Below are 23,789 nucleotides of genomic sequence, written 5' to 3' on the forward strand. Positions count from 1 at the left end.
CTATCCCACAACATCTAATGATAAGGAGGGAGCGAATCTTTTCCTCTGGGGTTCAACTTCCCAAGGGGATCAACACCTTCCGATGCCACATCTCCACTTGGCATCTGAGCTTAGCAAACAGCTGAGCCCAGTGTGACCCAGCAGTGTGGAATATCTGTGTTTTCCAGAGGATTATGGCCCTTCTTGGCCAAATCCTGCCTCCTTCATTTCGTTTCTCCACCCTCTGCCTCCCTCCCTGTCTCATTGGGACATCTCCCTTGTCACAGACATATTTTCTGGAAAAATCCCCTTGCCCAGGATTCTTCTCCCGGGAAGCTGAGAAGCCTCAGAGAAAAAGGAAAACAAATTATTATCTCATTGTTTCTCCTGTGTTTTGCTGCTTTGGAATGTGGTTTGAGATTGTTTATCCAACAGGTGATTGTTTCATTGGTTTCATATGAATTGTTTTGACTCATTGGCCAATCAGGGCCAAGCTGTGTCGAGGCTCTAGAGAGAGCCACAAATTTCATTATTATCTTTTTAGCCTTTTGTAAGTATCCTTTCTGTATTCTTTAGTATAGTGTTGTATAGTATTCTTCAATATAATATAGTATCATAAAATAATAAATTATCCTTCTAAGAACATGGAGTCAGATTCATCATTCCTTCCTTCATTGGGGCACCCCACAAATACAACACTCCTGTTGGTCCCTGTGTCCATGTCAGTGACACTGAGCAGGTTGGCCTCAGAAAAAAGAGTGAAGTGGCAGTTCTGACTTTTATTTTCAAAAATCTTCTCTCAGGCTAATTTAACTGCTATTAAAAAGACTAATAAAAGGAGACAATACCCCAGAAACACCACCTGTGTTCCAGCCCTGGAACGAGCAACCCTGAGATGTGCTTCACTGTCCACACCCTCAGTGAAGAAAGGTTTTCCCCTTATGGCTGTTTCCTTCTCAATCCAGTCCTGGTAGCTGTAAACAGGTGTTAAAATCCTGTGGTTTGGGTTTCCTCCACTGATGATGCCGACCTGGAACCACCTCACGGTGTTCCAGTAGCTGCAGACCAGAGGTCCCCCGCTGTCCACCTGTGGCAGAAGCAGGAATGTTACAGCTGGAAACAGCCTCAGGTCCCTCAGAGCAGCCTGAGTGGGAAAATCAATATCTGTCTCAGGTTCGTGAGGATTTGGGGAGGGGGAAAAATGGAATTTGAATTCGAAATTTCGCAGCTCAGCACTGAGATCCTGCAGAATAAATAGATACAGGAGGAAAGAGGAAGAGATCAGTCCCAAGCTCTGGCTCAGTGCCTGAGTCCCTGTCATTCCCAGCCTTTTCCACATGCTCCTGAGGCCCCAGGAGGATACCTGGGACCTGTCAGCAAGAGACACCAGCCCAGAGAGAAAAGGAGCATTTGCTGTGACTGCTCACTCAGTCCTTGTCTCCTCTGCAGAGCTACTGCGTGGAGGTGCTGGGTACCTGCCACTGTGAATTTTGGGGGCTGGCAGCCAGGAACTGGGCAGCAGACAAACAATAATCCTGACAAATCCTTCTTGAAGCCTCAGTCACTTCCCTGAAAACTTTCCTGCTGCTGCAAGGACAACCATCACTCACCCAGCCTGGGCAAGTCTTCAAATGCAGGTTGCAGCCACCTCAAAAAGAGGAATATTCTCCTTTTGGCTGCTGTAGCTGGAGCACCAAGAGCACATCCAGCTCTGGAATCTTTGGACACAAACCCAGGGATAAGAGAAAGCAGCACAAAATCCACCCAAGGCAGGTGCAACACTTTTCTGAGGAAAGGCTGTGTGGGAGCTGGAGGTGTTTATCTGGGGAAGAGAAGGATCCAGGGAGAGCTCAGAGCCCCTTCCAGGGCATAAAGGGGCTCCAGGAAAGCTGGAGAGGGACTTGGGACAAGGGATGGAGGTTCAGGACACAGGGAATGGCTTCCCACTGCCAGAGGGCAGGGATAGATGGGATATTGGGAAGGAATTCTTAGTTGTGAGGGTGGGGAGGCCCTGGCACAGGTTGCCCAGAAAAGCTGTGGCTGCCCCTGGATCTCTGGAAGTGTCCAAGGCCAGGCTGGACAGCCTGGAGCAACCTGGGATAGTGGAAGGTACTAGGGAATTTTAAGATCCTTCCAAGCCAAACCATTGTGGGATTCCAGGACATCTTCAGTGCTGTGCTTCATCCCTGCTATAAAGAAATTTCCTTCCACAGTGGGCTTGAATCTTTTTTCCACCTTTTCTAACCAGCACTTGTGGTAAACAAATTCAATACAAATCCATTTCCCAAGACAGCAAACTTTACTGGGAAACGTTGTCCTTCCCTGTTTGCACATTACTTTGGGAAACATCTTTGTCATTAATGGATGAAACCCCTTCTGCCAGCAGCTACCCTGAGCTAACACACATTAATTAACGAGCAAGGAAGGGGCTGAAGTTCCCTGTGCAGCTCATCAGCACTCACTGAAGTTTATGGATGAATTCCCACTCTAGTAGCTGGAGGGCTCTGGTCATTAATATTCTTATCTTTTTTTCTTTCTCCTTTTTTTTTTTTTTTTTTTTTTTTTTAAGTTCAGTATTCATTCAGGAGGTAAAAATTAAGATAAATGCAGAGGAAATGTTTGTAGAATCACAGAATATGCTGAGCTGGAAAGGACTAACAAAGACCAGAGATTTAAGAGATTTAGGCTGGAAAAGACCTTTCACATTGTTGAGTCCAAACATAAAATCAACACTGTTAGTTGTTATTATAGCCACATCCTTGCATCTCAAGCAGTGCTGCCAGACCCTCTTCAGACTCAGCATCTAAAAGAGGTTTCCCGACTCCATTTCAGCCAAGAATTCCCGAGAAAACGAGAAAACCACAGAGGTGACCATGGAGCCGCGCGTTGTGGTCGTCCTTGGCAGTGGCATCCTGTTGGGATGAATGAGCATCCACACAGGATTCCATTCCCGGGGATTTCACTGAGGATCCCCTCGGGGCAGGAAGGGGTGAGGGCATTATCCTGAGGGTGAGAAGAAGGAGCTGGGAGCCGCACACGGGGATAACGAGAACGGGAGCCCGGGATGCTCAAAAAAGGAGTTTTTCAGCACCGGCCGAGCCCCTGCACAGATCAGTTTCAGCTCCAGTTTGGAGGTTGTTCACACTTGTAAAGGATCTTCCTTCCCGGAGCAGCAGTGAATTCCTGATGCCCTGTGATTGTCCCCGCGGGAATCGTCGCATCGAGGTCAGGGCTGGGAAAGCTGCATTGGGGAAAGGATGCGACTGGCCTGAGGCGTCATCAGAGCCAGAGATCCCCATTTAAACCCTGCTTCCCTCTCCAACCAGATCCTCTCTTCCCCTCTTTTCCTCTTTAACCACGTCCGTTTGGTGTCGGGACCTAGGACATTCCTCTGGCTGCCCTGGATGATTGGAGACCCTGGCAAGGGGCTCGGAGACCTTGGCATGGAGTCAAAAACACCTCTGCCTTCAATTTTATTCCATGGAAAAAAATACCAACTTTGTGTGAAGATTTACAAACCACAAGAGTTTGAGCAGAATGATAGATAATTTGTCACAGGGTGAAAAAGTAGAATTTTGAGGGTTTTAGAATGGGGGTTCAAGAGGCAAGATGGAGGAATCTGGGCGTGTCCTGTCCTTCTTCTCCTTCTTCTTGTCCTCCATCTTCTGCTGGGATGGTGACACTTCTGGATTGGTTTAGAGTAGAGACAGACTGTCTAACACAGGTGATAGGTATTGGAAAATTATTGTAAATAAAGTACATGTAGTTCTTAGTATAAAAAGTTCACAACTCCACCACAAGGGCAGGCACTGTGCCACAAACAGACCTGCAGGACAGATCTCACAGGTCAAAGAATGTAATAGATAAGAAAAAATAACCTTGAAAAGCAAAACAGATGAATCTCGAGTTCTTCTTCGGTCACGGGGCTGGGAAAAAAGAGACTTTCTAACACCTCGGGGTCATCTCAACCTCAGAAAACAAAGAGTTTGGTTCCCTGCCCAGTTGGTGGAGACATGGGGATGTTTGGGGGATCAGTGTTTTAAAACTTGGGCAGAGAGGGAGTTCAGGAATGCTCTGAGCAGCCCAGGAAGCAGCTGCAAATCCATTTCCCTAATTCACAAACGCTGGGAACCAAATCCTGATCTCTTTCCACACGGGCTGAGCTGCTCTGCTTCCTGGGTACTACTTCTCACATGCCATTTCTTTTAACTTCAGCTATTTAACATGAGAATTTTATCACAAAATGGGCCAAATCATCCTCTCCGTGTGATAATCTCACATAATTACAGCAGCAGCCCGGATGAATCAGGAGCCTGGTTTTTATAGGACTAAAGATGGAGAAAATAAACTCGGTCCTCGGACATTTCTGAATATCCCTGTATCCACCTTAAGCCTTCAGGAATGCCGGCCCATGGTTTTTCCATCCTTGTGTAGGAGAGGTTGTGGGAGGAGTGAGGTTTTGAGTGCTGGGACAATTATCTCGGCTCTGTGATGCTTCCAGTAACACTAATTTAATGAACGCTCAGGTTAATGACTCTGAGGATGGAAGAATTATTAAAGGCTGCCTTTTCAGGTTCCTGTATCCTGGTGCTGAAACAATCCTGGTCAGCAACACACACCAGATACCTGCTCCTGCTTTTCCCTCTAAGTGTCAAGTTTCTGGATGGGAAAAACCAAACTAAAAATAGCAGCTTTGCTTCTGTTTCATGTTTCTTGTCATCTCGAAGATGAGTGAAAAGCAAACGCAACAAATCAGATCTGGTGCTGAATTCCTGCCTTAAACAAGTTAATCCTCCCATTAGGAGAGGTGAAAGCAATGATACATTCACTGATAAATAGCTGTGGGTTGTATAAAATCTGTCACTGCTTAACAAGGTGCTTTGTTCACCGAAGCTGACCAAAAATTTCATCTTTTTCACTGCAGCCAAAACCTTTTTTTTTTTTTTTTTTTTTTTTTTTGTGAGCATCAGGAGTCTTTCTGCTGCCTTTAGTGGGCTTTGGATCAAAAGTGTAATCTCTCTTTTACATTTGTATTCGTGTCTGCAGCACAGTCATTGATCAGAACAAACATGTTCAGCCACATAAATCTTCCGAGGTGGGAGAAGGTCTGGGGGTGGGAGAACAACTCATCTGATCCTCATTAGGTGGATGCACAATCCCTGCAAGTCGTTGCTGGTTTCATTTTCATGTTGGCGAGCTCTGTGCAAATTGGGGGCAATCAGCACAGGAATAACAACACTGGGAATAACAACAGTGCCCATCAGAGCTGCCCTGGCTGCTGGAGGCAGAGGCTTTGGCAAACATCATTTGCCCAGATGTTTCCAGCTGTCTTTAAAGCGGGAGGAAGGAGGTTGTGGCCACGTTTATGTGCAAGTATCAGAAAGGCACCAGGTAATACAGGGCAGCTGGACTCCTCCCTCACAAACCCTTCGAGAACCTTCAGCTCCTCTGTCCCTCCATCCCCTGGCTGGAAAATGGGAGAAGACGACCCAAATCCACCCACTGTGATGTCAGCAGGGCCATTAGTGACTGCAGTGGCACAGACAGTGCAGATGCCTCTGGCCCAAGCCCTGTGGCCCAGACTCCTGTCTCTGGCTGTCATCTGCAGCAAGTGCTCAGGGGAGGAGGAGGAGGAGGAACAGGACAAGTATTTACAGAGTTGTATTTACATCCCAGTGGTTAATGGCCTCAGAGAGATCTTCATCCAGGAAATTGCCTAATTGCTTTTTGAATCCATTTATCCCTTAGGATAAATACCCACAACATCCTGGTCAGCGACTCCCATAGTTTAATTATCTGATGGAAGAAAAAACACTTCCTTCTCTTTGTTTTAGGTCTGCTGCCTGATAAGGCCATCTGACACCCCTCCTTCATGTGCTTGGAGCAGCAGTGACACCAGGACAGCTCTTGACTACTCTCCATGCTGCCCATGAGGTTGGGAATGTGTCACATCCCCATCAGACATCTCTCCTGCAAGCCTCAGAGTCTTGCTCCGCTATTCCCTGTGCTGCCAGGAGCTCTTCCATGTCCCTGTTCATCCTTCCTGATCCACTTCCCTCCTTTTCTGAAATTACCACTCCTTTCTCAGATGGAATGGACGGGAATCACACACAGGGAGGCTCCCAGGAGTCGTGCCCTGGCACAACACATTTGCTTTGCCACTTATTCCTGTCCTAATAATTCCTAATGCTCTTGTTGCCCTTTTGACCTCCCCGGAGCCTCAAGCTGATGTTTTTGAAGGACTACCCATAGTTCTTCTGACATGGTAATAGCTAAATTAGAGCCTATTATGGCCAGTGTACAGCTGGAATTGCTTCTCCATATATCCATTATTTTTCTTTATCAATAACGAGCTGCAGCTGCTGTTTCAACCCTCAGTCGCTGAAAATAAATTGCACCTGCTGCACCTCTGCACAGCCACCTTTCACTTTGACCCCTTTGAATAACGCTGTGGCTTTGGCCAACTTGGTCATGTTGGCATTTTCCCTCCTGGAACATCAAAATTCCTTGCATGGATGCCAACAAAACTATCCCTGTAAGTTCTTTCTCTGTTCAAATCCCTTCCACTTCATGACAGCCCAGTTTCTCCAGGAACCCCTGGTGAGGAATCTCCTTGCAAGAGTTTTGGGAATCTCAGAACATGTTAGATGGTTGAACCACCCTCTTCCACAGGGTTGGCAATTCCTTTAAAGAATTTGTATGTGCCTGTGAGTCACTGCTTCCCCTCAAAGCTGTCACTGAATGAGAAATGGCTCCTCTGAGTCATCACAGCCATTCCCCACGCCCAGGGCAAGCTGGGATTTCATGTTCATCTGGATCCAGAGGTGTTCTGCTCCCCACCAGGCACACAAAGCCAAGGTGGACTCCCAAACAGCTTCAGTCTGAGAGAATAAAATCTGTGACCCAAAGGAAGAAAGCACAAGAGACACCCAACATCATCGTCATCATCACCCCAGGGTTTTACATGGGGAATTAATTTCTCACAGATTAAGGAATGAAGCCACCAGACCCTGCACGTACTCACTTGTCTGCCCACAAAATGAAATGATAAAGTGATGAAAGCCCTAAAAAACTCATGGAAAAGTGTTCTGATTCTTGTGAGCTGCACATCAAAGGACCCTTCAGAAGAAAACTGGAGGGACTGCAAATGCAGAAACACCTCTCCACTGCTTTGTTCTGGGGCTTCCCAGGGCACCTTCCTGCTTGAAGCAATCTGTCCCCTGGGGAAAAGAAACACCTCATGGTGGTAGCAATAGTTCAGTGATGGGAAATCCATGAAATGATAAGGAGTGGATCACTCTCTCTGACAGGAAAAGAGGAAACAACCTCAAATTGCACCACAGGATTTTACATTGAATATTAGGAAAAATGTCTTCAGTGAAAGGGTTTTCCAGCCCTGGCACATCTGCCCAGGGCAGTGATGGAGTCACCAACCCTGGAAATGTCAGAAAACAGGTGGATGTGGTACCTGGGGACATGGTTTTGTGGTGGCCTTGGCAGTGCTGGGGGAATGGTTGGACTCTATGATCTCAGAGGGCTTTTCCAACCTCAGTGATTCTGTGATTCTATTTTTAAGGTAAGATGCTTAAATAATAAAGCACTTTTGTGCAGTTTGTAATAACTTTGGACTGAAATGTGGATAGTTTTGACTCCTGGCCCCAGGGAACTTCTGGCTGATAGGCAGAAGGACCTCAGAGCTCCTCTGGATGCTCCCCATCCCTAGAGACTGCAGCCAGACCATAATTTAACCACCTCTGTTCAGGTGTTTTGAGCAGCTTCAGGGACTGACCACACTATCCTGGTTTGTGCTCTTCTCCTTGAATCCATGACAACTGCCTATAAAAACACAGTTATCATTTGCAGATTCTTTCCTTCAGAAAATTCTATTTCATGAGTCCTTGGCAGTTTTGGGGCCATGTTTGGACCAGCAAAAGGAGGCAAAACCTTGTGAAAGGATGCCAGAAATTTTCCAGTGCAAGCATCAAGCTCCCATTGCAGTCACTGGGACATAGGTTGAGGTGGGAGCAGTGGGATACCAGGGGATATCCTGGGATATCTAATAGGGAATTAAATGTAGACACTGTCCTGCCTTGGAGCCAAGTGTCCCTCTGTGAGTTAAACCCCTTCAGCTGGATTTCAATTCATGGGGAGCAATAAACACACACAAAGGGCTTGATGTCATTTGAACACAGATGCTTAAATCAATCTCAGTGACTCCCATCACCAAGGGATGGTTTTTTTCTCCCTGCTGATGGAAAGATGGTTCTGTAGATGCTGATGGTTATAAAATAGACATTTGCGAAATGGCTGGAAAACCCCATCCAGGTTTGCACAAGAACTTCTGCTTTTGCTCCAGCTCTGTGGGGTGAGAGCCTTGAGCATCCCAGAGGCTTTAAAGGGCATTTTCAGAGATGGGACAAGGGGGAATGGCTTTAACCTGAAAGAAAGCAGGGTTAGATGGGATATTGGGAAGGAATTGTTCCCTGGGATGGTGGGGAGGCCCTGTCACAGGGTGTCCAGAGAAGCTGTGGCTGCCCCTGGATCCCTGGGACTGTCCAAGGCCAAGCTGGATGGAACTTGGAGCAACCTGGGATAATAGAAAGTTGGAACCAGGTGAGCTTTAAGGGCCCTTTAAACCCCAACCACTGTGTGATTTATGGCCAAAATCCCCCCTGCTGCAGGCTGTAGGAGGGGGTGGATACCTGCAGCCCAGGACTCACCTGAGCTGGAACCACCCCACTGCTCCTGGGGGTCACACAACGATTCCTTCCCCTGGAATCAGAGCAGGGCCTGGCCCCCCTTCATGTGCTGCTGAACTGTAGGTGACCTGTGACTCCAGCTGAACACACTTTGTCCTAATCACCACATCAGAGCTCCCCCCACAGCCCCTCTGAACTATAATTGGGCCATTTACTGAATTTTGCCTGGGCAGGGAAGGCACTGAAGGAGGCATTTGCTTTGTGAGCCCCTTATACTCTAATTATTGTTCAAGTTACCATTGCATCAGAGCCTAACAAAAGATGCTTAAGAAAGCAAGGAATGAGACATCAATTGTGGTTCATGGGGTCATGGAAGAAATGTAGCGCACAAAAAAAATAATACATAGGCCATCTCCAGTGTCTGTTCTTTAGCACTTGTACCCCCTGACCATCCATTAATGTTAATGTTTATGACTAAATAGAACTATAAGTCAATTACAGCTCCTGGTAGTGTTAATTCCCAGCCAATCCATATATTTGTCTGCAGAACTGCCAGGGAATTGGGATAGAATAGATTTTTCTTTTTAAGGGAATGGATTATTTTTTTTAGGTACAAATACTTGGGAGCTCTGCTATTCAATCTCCTTGAGTTATTAGAGGAACATGGCCAGTTATCCGCAAATTAGGCTGGTCTGGTATGAGGGCAGCTGGTGAAATGTCTGAGCCTTTTTATTCCTGGCTTTTCTATTCATGGGGTAGCCTCAAGCTGCACCAGGAGGGGTTCAGGTTGGACACCAGGAAGAATTTCTTCCACTATCCCAGGTTGCTCCAAGCCCTGTCCACCCTGGCCTTGGACAATTCCAGGGATGGAGCAGCCACAGCTTCACCCATGCCAGGGCCTCACCACCCTCAGAGGGAAGAATTCCTTCCTAATATCCCACCTAAATATCTCTTCCTCTGGTTTAAAACCATTCTCCTTTGTCCTGTCACTGTCTCCCCATGTGAGGAGTTGTTCCCTCTACCACAGTTCACTAATTTGGATCCTGATGTGGATTATGTGGACTTACAGCCTCGAGTCCAGCAACTTTCCTGCCTTAGCTTGGCTCTGGACATGGAAGCATGGATTCTGATCTTCAGCAAATCCCGGGAAAGGTTAATATCAGGCTTTTATTTCCTCTGTGTCCAGACTTCCTTAGGTTACAGCTACTGGAACAAACTCAGCATTTCCAGGGTTTGTTCCCTGACCAGGAATCTCTGCCTTTCCCGAGCTTCTAATCCTTCCTGGCCTCTCCCCAGGGACTCATGGGTGACTTCTGATCCGTGCAAGAGCTGGAGCCTGGCAGCCCCCCAGGAGACAGCTGGATGGAGCAAACCAATGCCGTGCCCAGGGCTGCTCTGTCTCCATGACAGAGACGAGGATGTGAAGGATTTGGGCATTTTGAGATCTGGTCTCACTCTCATCTGACACAAAGCCTGCAATCCTTACAGGCAATCAAAGCTTCAGAGGCTGCACTGCCCACAGGGCAGATGGATTGTCCAGTTCTGTCCCTCACTCCAAGGGGGACATTGAGGGGCTGGAGCATGTTCAGGGAATGGAATGGAGCTGGGGAAGGGGCTGGAGCACCAGGAGAGGTTGAGGGAGCTGGGAAAGGGGCTCAGCCTGGAGAAAAGGAGGCTCAGGGGGGACCTTGTGGCTCTGCACAACTCCCTGACAGGAGGGGACAGCCAGGGGGTGTCAGGCTCTGCTCCAAGACAAGGGAAGCCATCCTCAAGCTGTGCCAGTGGAGGTTGAGATTGGATATTGGAAAAAATTTCTTCCCTGCAAGAATGCAGGCTGCCCAGGGAGGTTTGGAGTCCCCATCCCTGGAGGTGTCCAAGGAAGGTCTGGATGTGGCACTCGGTGCTCTGGGCTGGGGACAAGGTGGGGATTGGTCACAGAATGGATTTGATGATCTTGGAGGACTTTTCCAACCTAAATAATTCTAGGATTGTGCCAGAATCAGTGGTCCCTGCTGCAGGAGAAGCATCAGGTTCAGCCCTGTCCTGTCCCAGGACATCACCAGGTTGCTGACCCAGCCTGGTGAGGTCAAAATGTGTCCCCCATGATTTTAAGAGCACTTCTCAGAAATCCAGGAAACAATCCAACAGCAAAATGCTTCCCCTCCAGCAAATCAGCAAAATCTGGTGGAAAGTCCCATCACTTGTTTCATCCCTGAAAAGTACAACTTCTATCCTCAGCTCTGGTTTTGTCCCTTTATTCCAGTTCACAAAGCATCCCTGCCTGGTCAAGATCCCACTAAAGTCAGAGGGATGCTGAATTCTGAGTTTTATCACCCATGCAAAGGACATGTGCTTCCACTTCTTGGAAATCTCACATTCCTACTTCATTCCTCAGACAACTCTGCCATCATTGTGGATCTAAATAGCTTCTTCATCAGCTTTCTGAGTCCAGGAGATTCATTTTGCTGGGAACAAGTTCTTCTGCTATTTCACCAGCATCATTCACCCACAGAACTTCAGGCTGGGCATTGCATCCTTTAATGATGTTAATATTATCCTGTAGCAGGTTTCTTTTTAACATTTTTTAATTTAATTTAGTGGAGGGGAAAGTCACTCCTTGGATGGTTTCAGAGGCAGATGCTCTCTGGCTAATCACAAAATCATTTTGCAAAGCAAACTTTCCCTTGGCATCCCATGGTCCTGGTGCCCCCTGCCTTTGCCTAAAGGTCAGAGGCTCACTCTCTGTCCTGGGTGCAGGTTTGAGTAATTCCTACAGGATGGAGCTGTCCATCCATGTGTCTCCCCATCCAGACCCCTCCAAACCCATGGACATGTATAAAATACACCTGGATGGGTCTTGGAGCAGCCTGGGATAGTGGAAGATGTCCCTGCCCATGGCAGGGGGTCCAAACTGGGTGAGATTTAAAGCCCTGTCCAACGCAAACCCCTCTGTGATTCCTAGAAAAACCATTTCCCAGTGGAGGAGGGAAATCTCAGTCTGGAACCAGAGGCTGCAGGAGAGCCCAGTCCTTGTCTGTCTCTCAGGAGAGAGGTTGGAATTTGGATGCTATGAAAGACAAGGTGAATTTCTGGCTTCCAGACTTCCTTTGACACCAGGACAGCGATCCTGGGGGTGGAATGTGTTGTGAGGGCACAAGTTGTGAGTGAGTTTTACCTCATTTGGGTGTTTGTGTCAGCTCCCTGATATCAAACACTGCTCAGACTGTAATTTAGCTTGGAAAGTCCCTCATTCTCTGTCACCAACACCCTGCCACAAGACGTGACTCATTCTGGCACCCACAGACCAAACAAGCACATTTGGGTCAGAGCCAAGACCTCACCCGAGAAATGTTTCTTACCTAAATTAAACACCCCTAGATTAAACTTCCCTCCCATTTTTTTTTTTGCCTTGAAGCTCCTGGACAACCATTCCTGTCTCCTTTTGGGGTGTAACCTGGCTGTGAAGCAGACCAGGATGGTCCCTTTACCTGGCAGCCTCCTCCTCCTCCTCCTTCTCCTTCTCCTTGCTCTGTCTCAGCACACATCATTCCCCCCAGGAGGTGTGGGATGTGCTTCAGGCATTTCTCTCTGCTGATCAGCTTCGTCCTTGTTTTCTGCAGCACATGGGATGCTGTAGCAAATGAAAAGAGAAGGATCAACAAAGCTGCAGAGGAGCTGGAGGCTTCCCTTGGGAAGAATCTCAGCTGGGTTTCTAAAGCATTACAGGGCAATGGGGTCTCTGAGCAGAACCGTGGGGTTTTGGGCCCACAGGGGATCCCCAGGTTTTGGCAGTGATGAGTTTGTGCTCCTGAGTTTATCACAGAATCCCAGAATGTCTGGGTGGAAAGGGACCTTAAAGATCATGCAGTGCCACCCCCTGCCATGGGCAGGGACACTTTTCACTATCCCAGGCTGCTCCAAGCCCCATCCAGCCTGGCTTTGGACACTGCCAGGGATGCCAGACTATTGGGAAACCCCCAAAGGGATGGATTGTCCTGGTGGTGGTCTCAGTGATCACCTGAGATGAGATGAGATGAGATGAGATGAGATGAGATGAGATGAGATGAGCTGCCCTGCACACCTGGGGTTTCTCACTCGTGGTTTTTTGGGAATTCAGTCTGAGTGGCTTTTCATAGGATCCTGTGCAAGCCCCTGCAGATCAAAGTCCACTGAGCTCTCCACAGAATTCTAATCTTAGAACTATAGAATCATAGAATAATTTACTTTGGAAACAACCTTTGAGATCATCATATCCAATTGTTCCCCCAGCACTGCCAAGGCCACCTCTTATCCATGTCCCCAAGTGCCACATCTGTCACATTCACATTCTCTGGAAAAATCCCTTCTCCCAAGATTTTTCTCCTGGGAAGCTGAGAAGCCTCAGAGAAAAGGAAAGCAATATTATCTCATTTTCTTCTCCTGTGTTTTGCTCCTTTAGAATGTGTTTGGAGTTTTTTATCCAACAGGTGATTGTTTAATTGGTTTTTGCTGTGAGTTGTTTTGACTCATTGGCCAAGCTGTGTCAGGACTCTGGAGAGTCATGAGTTTTCATTATTATCTTTTTAGCCTTCTGTAAGTATCCTTTCTGTATTCTTTAGTATAATATAGCATAGTATTCTTTAATATGATGTAGTATCATAAAATAATAAATTATCCTTCTGAGAAGCTGGAGTCAGATTCATCATTCCTCCCTTCATTGGGGCACCCTTCAAATACAATACACATCCACACGGCTTTTAAATTCCTCCAGAGGTGGGGACTCCTCCACTGCCCTGGAGAGCTGTTCCAATGCCCAACAACTCTCCCAGGAAAGAATTTTTTTCCTAATATCCAATCTAAACATTGTTCTCCCCAGGGAGGGCTGCAAGGCCACACCTCACCCAGGGGACCAGCTGTATCTTCACAAAGTGACACAAAGGAAATATCTGCTTTATTCTTCCCTTGGGTTGGGAACACAGAAATCACAGCTGCCACCCGCAAGTGACAAGAAGACTGAAAAATGTGCTGGGCCATTTGGAAACCCCAATTATTTCACCCATGTTTCTCTCTAAAGTGAACCTGAGTCTAAAGGATAAAACTGAGGTCTTCAGATCGTTTGAAACTCACTCCTTGTTTCATATTTCACCGGGCTAAATCATCCCAGAACCTTCAGGAAACTGAGAGTCAATGACAAGACCTAAAAGCTGGAAAGCTGTCACGACCCTTTTCCAGCTAAGATGGAAGTGCCCAAAGATGAAAATGCTTGGTGAAGGAATCTCCAGGAAGGTGAACCCCTCCTGTTATGGAGAGAAGCTGGAGCTGTTCACCTGGAGAAGAGAAAGCTCTGGGAAGACTTTAGAGCCCCTTCCAGAGCCTAAAGGAGGTCCAGGATAGCTGGAAAGGGTTTTGGAACATGGGATGGAGGGACAGGACACAGGGACTGGCTTCCCACTGCCAGAGGGCAGGGATGGATGGGATATTAGAAAGGAACTGTTCCCTGTGAGGGTGGGGAGGCCCTGGAACAGGGTGCCCAGAGCAGCTGTGGCTGCCCCTGGATCCCTGGAAGTGTCCAAGGCCAGGCTGGACAGGGCATGGAGCAACCTTGGATAGAGGAAGGTGTCCCTGGCCATGGCAGGGGGTGGGATGGGATGAGTTTTAAGATCCCTCCAACCCAAACCGTTCCCTAATCCTGTACCTTCTGGCTTTTCCCAAATCACACCCTCTCACCACGCTCAGCTGCTGCTGGATTTCTTCTGAAGCCTCTACCAGACAGAGGGTGGGGGGATGCTAGGGCTGAGCACATTGACACCAAATTTTGGAAGTAGAATTTCTGTCATCTGAGCCTGTACAGCAGCACAAGCCTGATCCCCAGAGCTGCTCCACGGATTTTGCACGGAGGAGCTCAAGAGAAATCCTTCAGAGGGACTCTGCAGCAGCCCCTCTGCTCTGGGAACATGTTACCTTAGTGAAGTGGGAGAGCCTCACAACTGTGAGAGTGTTGTGTGTTACTGTTGAGGGAGGAAAATGAAGCCTAAGAAGGCAAATGCAGAGTTTCATGGGAAAAAAAAATAAAAAAATCAACCAAACAAACAGCAATTGGAGCAGAATAGCAAGGATTCAATGGGATATTCACTTATTGCTTCCTGGGAAGGACCACTCAAGCTCCAAGGCACCCCCTGCCCTCCCAGTCCTGATTAATTCTTTCCAATAATGAAACAGCTCATTGGCTAATTAGTGACATTTGTTCAGGACAGACATTTTGGGTCACAATCAGTGCTGGAACTGCTTTCATTAGGGCTTAAATGAGATCAATTAGCAACAGCAATCTGCAGTCCTAAATGAGGGAAGGAAGGAGTGGCCAGAACCAATAATTCAATCCAGCTCATAGAGGCATTAAGCCAAAGACAGCCCCAGACCTCCATTTCCTTTAGTCCAGACCATTTTAGACCCAGCCTAACTGGGTGATTCATAGAATATCCCAAGCTGAAGTTACCCACAAGGGTCCTACAAGGTGACAAGTGTTCAAGACCTGGCTGGATGGGGCTCTGAGCAACCCGGGACAGTGGAAGTGGGCAGAGGTTTGGAATAAGATGAGCTTTAAGGTCCCTTCCAGCCCTAATAATTCCATGATTCTGTTCTTATTTACCCACCAAGGTGGAGCTTGCCTTAATCTGGCTGCCAAAATGAGGTCCAAAGTTTGGATGTAGTGCCAAAATAAGTCCCATATTTTGCTCTGGGGGTCTGTTGGTGACTGGTTCTTGCCCTGAACAGGGAACTGGTGGATGTGCAGAGGCTGGGGGTGGTCTGGATGTATAAACCAGGAAGGTGGAGATTGAAACTTTGCCTGGGAAACCCTTCATGGGAGAGGACAGCCACTTTAAATAGATAAATCCCATTTTCCATCAGCAAACGCATCTCCCCCAGCACCTCACCTGCACTTGTGCCCAGCCAGCCAGCAGCCCAGCAGTGCTGCCACGTGTCCATGTCACACACGAAGGGCAGGCAGATGGGAATTTTCTGCATGCTGAACTTGATGGGACTGCTGAGCAGGATCAGGGCAATGTCGTTTTGCAGGCTGGTCCTGTTGAACTCCTCGTGCAGGATCAGGCTGTCTGGGTTGTGCTCCTCCAGCGGGAAGTTGAGGTCGACTCCCCCCACTGCCACCCTCAGATCTGGTGGCCTTAAAAACAAAGCAGGACAAGGTGAACATGAAGGATTTGGGTTATGGAGAGCATGCCAGAGCAGGGCATGATGGTGGCTTAGGCAGTTCAGCTATAAATACCCAAGGAATTTACTCTCACTCCTAGGAAAGGATGATTTCCAGGGAAGAGGTGCAGAGGTAGAATATGAATGCAGGCTATAAATAACCCAGTCACTACCAAGCAGATGGAATGGTCTGGATCTTTTGGATCTCTGTGCCCTGGGCTGGCTGCTCAGACCCAGCTGCTCCAGGCTGTGCTGACACAGGTCATTTGTCACCAAGCAGTCTCGGCTGCCACATTTTGGAGGGGACTCACAGAGGGCTGGACTCTGCCCCCAGACACTGCATGGAGTTGATTTATCCAGAACTTGGTGTTTTAAATTCAGAGTCTCCATGAGGTAAAGGTGTTTGGTGTGTGAAAGCAAAGGTAATTTGGGGGATATAATGAGCTAGAATGGAATGCATCACCTTTTACAAGGTACTGAAACAGGTGCACAATAAATGCTTGGGGCCATCAGAATAGAATTAGGGGCTTTTATCCAAGGCTGCTCAGTACATCCCTCCAAGTACTGAAGGATGAACCCAACCACATTCCTCAAAGTATTCCCCTTCTGCTTGAACCCAACCACATCCCCAGAAGTCAAAGCTCTGGGAACACCAGGAAATTAATTAAGCCTAGAAAATCAAAAAGTCCAAAGGCATTGGAAATGGTTATGCAGATTTCTGCACATTTCTGTGTTCAAAAATGGGCCTGTCTCCCCTAGAGGACACAACCCCTGTTTTTAGGGCTCAGTCACACAAATGTGGCACAGGAGGAGGTGCACATCCTGCACCCACCAGGAGGAATGTCACCCCCCACCTCCCCTGTGCCTGGCCTGCCCTCCCACCCCTGGAGCACTCACAGCTCATCTGCAAAGCAGTGGGCTGCAGTTAAAATCCACAGTGCACTGATGATGGTGCCTCCACAGATGTGCTTCCCATGGCTCTGGATGCTCACGAGCCATGGGAATTCCCCAGGCTTAACGTCTGTCCCTGTGCCAATCCTCTTGCCAGTCTTCTGGAAGGACTCGTAGGATGGTCGGAGGCCACAGCCTGGGTACAAAAAGGGACATTTTGGACACATTCAGCAGTGTCACAGCCTGTGCTGGACAGGGGCAGGACATCCCTGAGCACTGAAACAGAAATATCCATGGAATCAGAGAAACAGGGAATCACAGAATGGTTGGGGTTGGAAGGGATTTAAAAATCTTTTTTCCAACTCCATTCCTGCTTCAACTTCCACTATCCCAGGCTGCTCCAAGCCCCATCCAACCTGGCCTTGGACAATTCCAGGGATCCAGGGGCAGCCACAGCTTTTCTGGGCAACTTGTGCCAGGGCCTCCCCACCCTCACAGCCAGCAATTCCTTCCCAATATCCCATCCTTCCCTGCCCTCTGTCAGTGGGAAGCCATTCCCTGTGTCCTGTACTTCCATCCCTTGTCCTAAAACCCTCTCCAGCTCTCCTGGAGCCCCTTTAGGCTCTGGAAGGGGGTCTGAGGTCTCCCTGGATCCTTCTCCAGGTGAACACCCCCAGTCTGACTCCAGAGCAGAGGGACCCCAGTCCTTGGAGCAGCTCCGTGGCCTCCTCTGGACTCTCTCCAGCAGCTCCATGTCCTTCTGCTGTTGGCCCCAGGGCTGGAGCAGCTCTGCAGGTGGGGTCTCAGCAGAGTAAAAGGTGAGAATGCCCTCCCTGTATCTGTTATTTGATCTCTCCCAAGGTGACATCCCTGTCCCCTCCCCAAACCTAAACTCTGCCAAGCACTGCCCAGGAATTTTGGGTGGGAGGGACATTGACCATGTCCCATAGGCAGGTGGGATAAAATCCTGGTTTAGGGAGTGGAAGGTGCATCAGGCTGCAGCACAGGCCACACCTTTATTCCCTCAGCAGAAGGAATAAACCCAGACCCATTTCACTTACCCAGCTCTGAATGTTCTGCAGCTCTTCTGTGCTGAGAATGCTGAGAAACAAAACCTGCCTGGACAGTGCTGGTCAGGGAAGCTAAACAGGAGAGGGTAAGGAGCAGCATCTCAATCCACCCAGGTCCAACACTCTCCCACAGCTCTCAGAGAAGCGATGCCTCTGCAGATGCCTCAGGACATCGCCTGCATTCCATGTCAACACAACCCAGGTGACATCACAGCACCCACTCCTCCTGTTGGTGCAGCACTTGGGTGCTCCTTCCCAAGGCAAAAGGGTCACTGAGGAAAAGCTCAGGGGTTTCCAAAAGGTTTGTGATTTCCTCTAGCTCTCACAGGGACAAAGTGGAATTCCTGTCTGTATCCCGGGCTAACCTCACAGGATATGCAATGGAGGATTTCATGAGCTGGGTGCTGCAGCCCTTGCTGGATCTTGAACCATCTTTGAAGACCTCAGGAGCTGTATCATCTTCCAACTTCATCTCCAAACCCTATCATCACGTTAATTTTCTCATTTCCTGGTAATTTTCTCTCCAGTTAAACCACGCCTGGGGCATTGGCTTGAATGTACTTAAACAGGAGAGGTGCTCCATCCCTGGAAATGTTCCAGGCCAGGCTAGATGGGGCTGGGAACAAACTGGGATAGTGGAAGGTGTCCATGCCCATGGCAGGGTGTGGGACTGGATAATCTTTAAGGTCCCTTCCACCCCAAACAACTCTGGGATTCTGTGTTTGTAGGAAAAAGCGGCATCTCTGTCAAAGGACAATTTTCAGAGTGCCCAACCAAAACTCTCAAATCAAAATCAAATTAAAGATGTCAGTAAATAATTCTGTGGTACCAAAATATTTTCGTGTGGGCCAATTGTAGTATCAATGGAGCCATTATGGTGATTTTTAGACCAACATCATTTCCATCAGGACAGGACTTTAAAAAATCCTCAGCCAGGCTCAGACTTGAGGATATCTATAGTAAGAGTTTTTCCCAAAAACTTTCCAGTTTGTTTCAAAACAGTAACTACAGCACAGAGTGGGAGGGGAGGGAAAGGAAGGGAACCAGGAGACACTTTATGAGCCCCCAGATGATTCAACTCCTGAAATGCTTTGCCTTGGAGCACATCAGGAATTGTCCCACTGGAGTCTGGATTTCACAGAGGCTGACAAGGCATAAGATGAGGGTAAGACTTTATTTCCCTCTCTTTTTTGCTTCCCTGTCACTTCATGCCAAGGAAATGAGACACAAGTGCTGGTTTACTTGTCTGTTAGCACTGAAAAAAACTCCATGGCAGCACAGGTTAGGGATAGGATCAGTTACCACAGAAACAAAAATTCTGAGTGCACTGTGGGCACATTTTGGGGCACCTCCAGAAAGAGCCCAATGGGGCAATCCTGCCTGAGGCAGCTCCTGTAAGCCTGGCCCAGGTGCAGTCTGCCAAGAGGACAGATTTCCCCTGGATTTTGTGACTGGGATGAGCTCAGCATCAGCTGAGGAGCACGAGGAAAGATGGGGAGATGATTTTTCTGGCACACACTTACTCCCCATGTTTGGAAACAGTGGGTGGGGCTGCAGCACTGGATTTACAACCCCAAACACTGACTTTGTGGGGAACATTTCCAGTCTCTCCATGCATGATCTGCTCTGCTGTGCACGTACAGGAGAAGTTCAGGGAGCTGGTTTGGGCCTTTTTGAGCTTTAAAGCTGAGCTGGTGAGCAGGAAACATGAAACCAAGCTATGGAGAGCAGTGCCATGGAGAAGGAGGAGCTGTGGAATTGTGTCTCTGAGTCCCACCATCTGTCCCCCAAAACTGGCTCACTCCTTGAGCTCTAGACCCATAGGATCCCCTTTCCATATGGGATAAACTGTGCATCCCTGCATCCTTTGTCTGCAGCTTTGAGTCTGCACTCTGAGAACCCCGTGAATAAACCCAAAATTGATTTTTTTCCCCTTTCTGGCTGGCTTGCTGTTTTGACTGCACACTCACTGGAGACTGCCCCAAGTTACATTTGCCATGAGTCTGCTCTTGGTGGGGGCTCCCCAAGTTATTAAAGTACAAATAGTTAATCAGAGGGATAATTCCACTCCTCTGTGCTGTCATGCCTGATGATACAGATTTAAACCTGGTGTTTAATTAGAAAACTACAGCATTTTATAAGATTTGATAAATTTTTTTTAGATCTACCCAGATATCCACTTGGAACACATCACAGAGAACACTGATCTTTTCTTGTTCTGTCATTTATTGCAGAGCAGGAAACAAAACTGATTTTTTTTTGTGTTTATTCACTTCTTGGAACTGTCAAAAAGAAACATCACATTGCAATTTTGACCTTTTTCTGGCTAAAGCATTTCAGAAAATAGGCACTACAGGTGGTACTAAATGCTGTGAAAGTGGAGTTGTGGTAGGAGAATCATGGATCTGATCAATTCATCATTCCCAAAGACATCAAATTCCAGGGCTGTGACAGGTAAGGAACCCAACCACATCTCCAGAAGGCAAAGCTCTGGGACCACCAGGAAATTAATTAACACAAGAAAATCAAAAAGCCCAAAGGCATTGGAAATGCAAAGCAGCTACGGGTGCAACCACCTCCTAATTCACCCTTTTAACAGCATTTCAAGCCAAACTTCAGAAGTTTGGATCTCTTTCCACCTCTCCAGATGACAAGGAAACTGCACAGAGCAAGAAGCTGTGATGGGAGCAATTCCTGCCTCTACTTTGGATTTTGATGTAACTTATGATTACGGAAAGCCTCCCCAGCAGATTCCCAAATCTTTATCCACGGATGCTGCGGGAACATCCACCGAGGTTCCTGGTCTTTTTTTTCCCAAGCTGCCTACAATGAAGAGGAGGTGGTGGAGCAGGCACAGGCTATTTCCTGAGGCCCATGGGGCAGGAAACCCCCGTCCCTCCCAGGCCGCAGTACCCGCCGGGGTTCTTGCTGAGGTACTGCTGGTGATATTCCTCGGCGTAATAAAACTCAGGAGCCTCCCGGATCTCCGTGGTGATGGGGCCAAAGCCTTCCTCCGTCAACACCTGTCGGGAAAGACCATGGAAAGCCATTAGTGGTTTGCTGCGAATGATGTTAGGATTCCTCCCCGAAGGAGCCACAGGCGTCTCACATTCCCAGCTCACCCCTGAAAGCTTTTCATCCCTGCTCTCGTGGTGTTTTGCTTGGAGGCATTGTGGGCACAGAGAGGGAGGGAACCGTCCCCTTTTAATGGCTCATTTGTTTAATCTGCCACGGCCACACTTTTATTCTCTTTATTAACCCAGGCAGTGATGTGGAGCCATCAGTGGAAGTGGAAAACAAAGGGAAAACACACTGGGATCCATCCCGGGAAGCTGCAGCATCCAGGAACCTCCCCTGGAAAGTGCCTTGGCTTCAAAATCCACCCCCAATGTCCTTGTCCAAGAAGAATTTCTGGGTGAAATTTCAACCTCAAGGATGTACTTGGGAAATCAGAGAATTTGGGTTTTTCGTTGGTTTTTTTTTTCTTTTCCGCAGAGTCACTGCAGACTCATTCTTCAAAGAGAAAAGTTCCATCTTGACCAGAAAGTTTTAACTTTTAAGGCAAATTATGGTTCATTTCGGAAAGATTTGCCAATACATGTACCAGGAGCAATAACCACTTGGCAGGAAGAGAAGACAGAATGTGGGTGGGGATTTTAAATTAGACTTTAATTGCTTTCTGATATCCCCTAGCTGAATTTGAAACTCCTGAGAGGTTTCTGACAGAGGGAATTTCTTTATAAGATTAATCGCTGTGACATTTTCCCCATTACATTGTCTTTTCCTAAGGAAACTGGTAAACATCAACATTTTGGAGCCAATTCTCTTCTCATTGTGGACATAACTTGTGCTCTAAAGTCCATGCTAAAACCTAATAAGCACTTTAATTAATCTCAGAGTCCTGTTGCAAAGTGTAGTTATAAATACTGGATGTAGACAGAATTGATTGAAGGGTCAACATTTAGGATTCCCAGAAAAATATTTTTTACTTCATCATACTATTAAATATATAAACTATAAATAAAGGGAAATCATCACATGGAATCACAAAATTGTGAATCTGCCATCAGTCATCAAGTCCATCCTCTTTCATCATGATAGAATGAATAGTAGCAGCCTTGATCCCAAAAACATTGGTTATGGAAGATCTTTGGGGGTGGAGATCCTCATTCCAATATTTTCCATCCTGTTAGAGAGTCCCTCTTAAGCCTAGCCCAGTTAAACCCAGTACTTTCATTTAAACCCAGTATTGCGAGTTTACTCATCCTGGAAGTGGAAAGGAAATTATTCCTTTCCCCTTTCATCTGCTACATGGCTGGGGAGAGGCAAGGATGACATGCAAAGGAAATACTGCATTTAAACAACAGGTGATTATTTGGGACAAAAAGTTTCCAAATTTTCCCCACCGGGGTTTCCCAGATCCTGCCTCAGCACAGCCAAGCCCTGCCCATAGCCTGACAGCAGCTGCTGGGCTTTGGAGAGCACTACTCTGATTTATTCCCACAATTTCACTGTCTAAAGGACACATTCTGCTGTGTTCAGTCTTCAGTCAGGAATGAAGTGATAAGATGGATACAAAATCCATGATTGACCAGCCTGGAGAGCCCTGAGTTCCCAGCCCTGCACCAGATTTATCAGCACAGCTTAGGAAGGTGTTGACTCATTAATTCCCTTGTGTTCCCTCACAAGGAATTGGGATCACAAGCTCCGTTTCACAGGAACCTAGCCTTATTTCCCCATGTAAAATCACCAACCAACTTTTTTCCATCTTTGGGACAGGCTTTGTCCCAAGGGAATCAGTTTATTCACCTGTCAGACATGTGAGCAAAGAAGATAAAACACGTGAAGGTTTGCACTACAACAAATCAACAGCACCAAACTCAAAGAAGTGTCAACACAGCTCCTTTTACAAAGCACTGTTCCACTTCCCAACAGTCCCAGCACAGAGAAAACACTCTGGAATGATCTTCATTGCTGAAAGATGGCACAAACTCTGCCATCATGGCCATTACTCATTTACCTGCTGCTGCAAATGCAGTCAAAATTAGCCTCTCCCCCTTCCCTGAGTCATGAGGATGCTGTCGGAGGGGGAGAGATTTTTCCACTGTGTTTTCCACAGAGTTTGTTACAGATTTTTAACCTGAGACTTTTCCATCATTGGCTTCACTTTGTCAGTTAGGGAATCCATTCTGTTCGATGTGGCACCACAAGAGGGCATAAACATCATTTATCCCTTCCCAGCCCTTTAAAACCTGAATAAAGCAGAAACCAAGATGAGTCCTTATATTGCACTTTGGTGCTGTTGTCAGTAGAAACCCCTGGCCCTGACACTCTGCCAAATCCCACCTTGGATGTTTGCATTTTAAAGGGAAAATTATTTTCTTTGCACTGACAGTGTTGATGTGAAGAGAAAAACATAACTGGGAGAGATGGGGAAGTTCAGGATGTGCTGGTTGTAGCAAGTGTAAATCAGCTCACTCTGGACTGATTTCCTGCCACTGAGGCTGATATAATTTGATGGTAATCCTGTTCTAGAAGAATTTTTAGTCCTCTCTGTCTCAAAATTCTTGAGCCATCCAATAAGACCTCTCATTACTGTACTGCAATTAACCCTTGGGATTTTTAACTCAGGCCAGGGAATTTTTAAGGAATCATTGGATCATTTTCCCCTCCAATATTCCACTCCAATTCAGAGAGAACTTATTCCTTCAGAGGCTTTCTGTGGCTTTTGTCATAGGAGAGATCAAAGCCCTGAAAGATCATGACTCCAATTGTTAACCCAGCACTGCCAAGTCACTGCAACATCACAAGAGACCCTTTAACAGCCCAAAAATCCTGTCAGATTCCACCAGGGAGGGGCCAAACCAAACCAGATCTCAAATCTCACCCAGCTGCAGAGGGGACACTGGAACAGGAACAAGGAATCACAGAATCATTAAGGTTGGAAAAGACCTCCAGGATCATG

General features: G+C 47.3%; 2 protein-coding genes across 2 annotated transcripts in view; both read right to left on the reverse strand.

Annotated features, from left to right (window-relative positions):
- Positions 1-778: 778 nt before the first annotated feature.
- PRSS55 (serine protease 55) lies at positions 779-17,924 on the reverse strand. The gene is made up of 6 exons (XM_041426144.1): positions 17,870-17,924; positions 16,761-16,950; positions 15,596-15,837; positions 15,427-15,450; positions 12,167-12,309; positions 779-1,066 (listed from the first exon to the last, which is right to left on the reverse strand). The coding sequence occupies exons 1-6, from the start codon at positions 17,922-17,924 to the stop codon at positions 779-781; spliced, it is 942 nt and encodes a 313-aa protein (XP_041282078.1).
- A 2,108-nt stretch (positions 17,925-20,032) lies between these two features.
- Positions 20,033-23,789, reverse strand: part of MSRA (methionine sulfoxide reductase A) — a 230,508-nt gene continuing 226,751 nt past the window's right edge. The window contains exon 6 of the mRNA XM_041426134.1: positions 20,033-20,847. Within this exon, the coding sequence (XP_041282068.1) occupies positions 20,683-20,847 (165 nt within the window). The 3' untranslated portion in view covers positions 20,033-20,682. The remainder of the gene's footprint in view (positions 20,848-23,789) is intronic.

The sequence above is a fragment of the Onychostruthus taczanowskii genome, unplaced genomic scaffold (genome assembly GCF_017590055.1).
Source record: "Onychostruthus taczanowskii isolate IOZ18803 unplaced genomic scaffold, ASM1759005v1 scaffold90, whole genome shotgun sequence".
NCBI lineage: Eukaryota > Metazoa > Chordata > Aves > Passeriformes > Passeridae > Onychostruthus > Onychostruthus taczanowskii.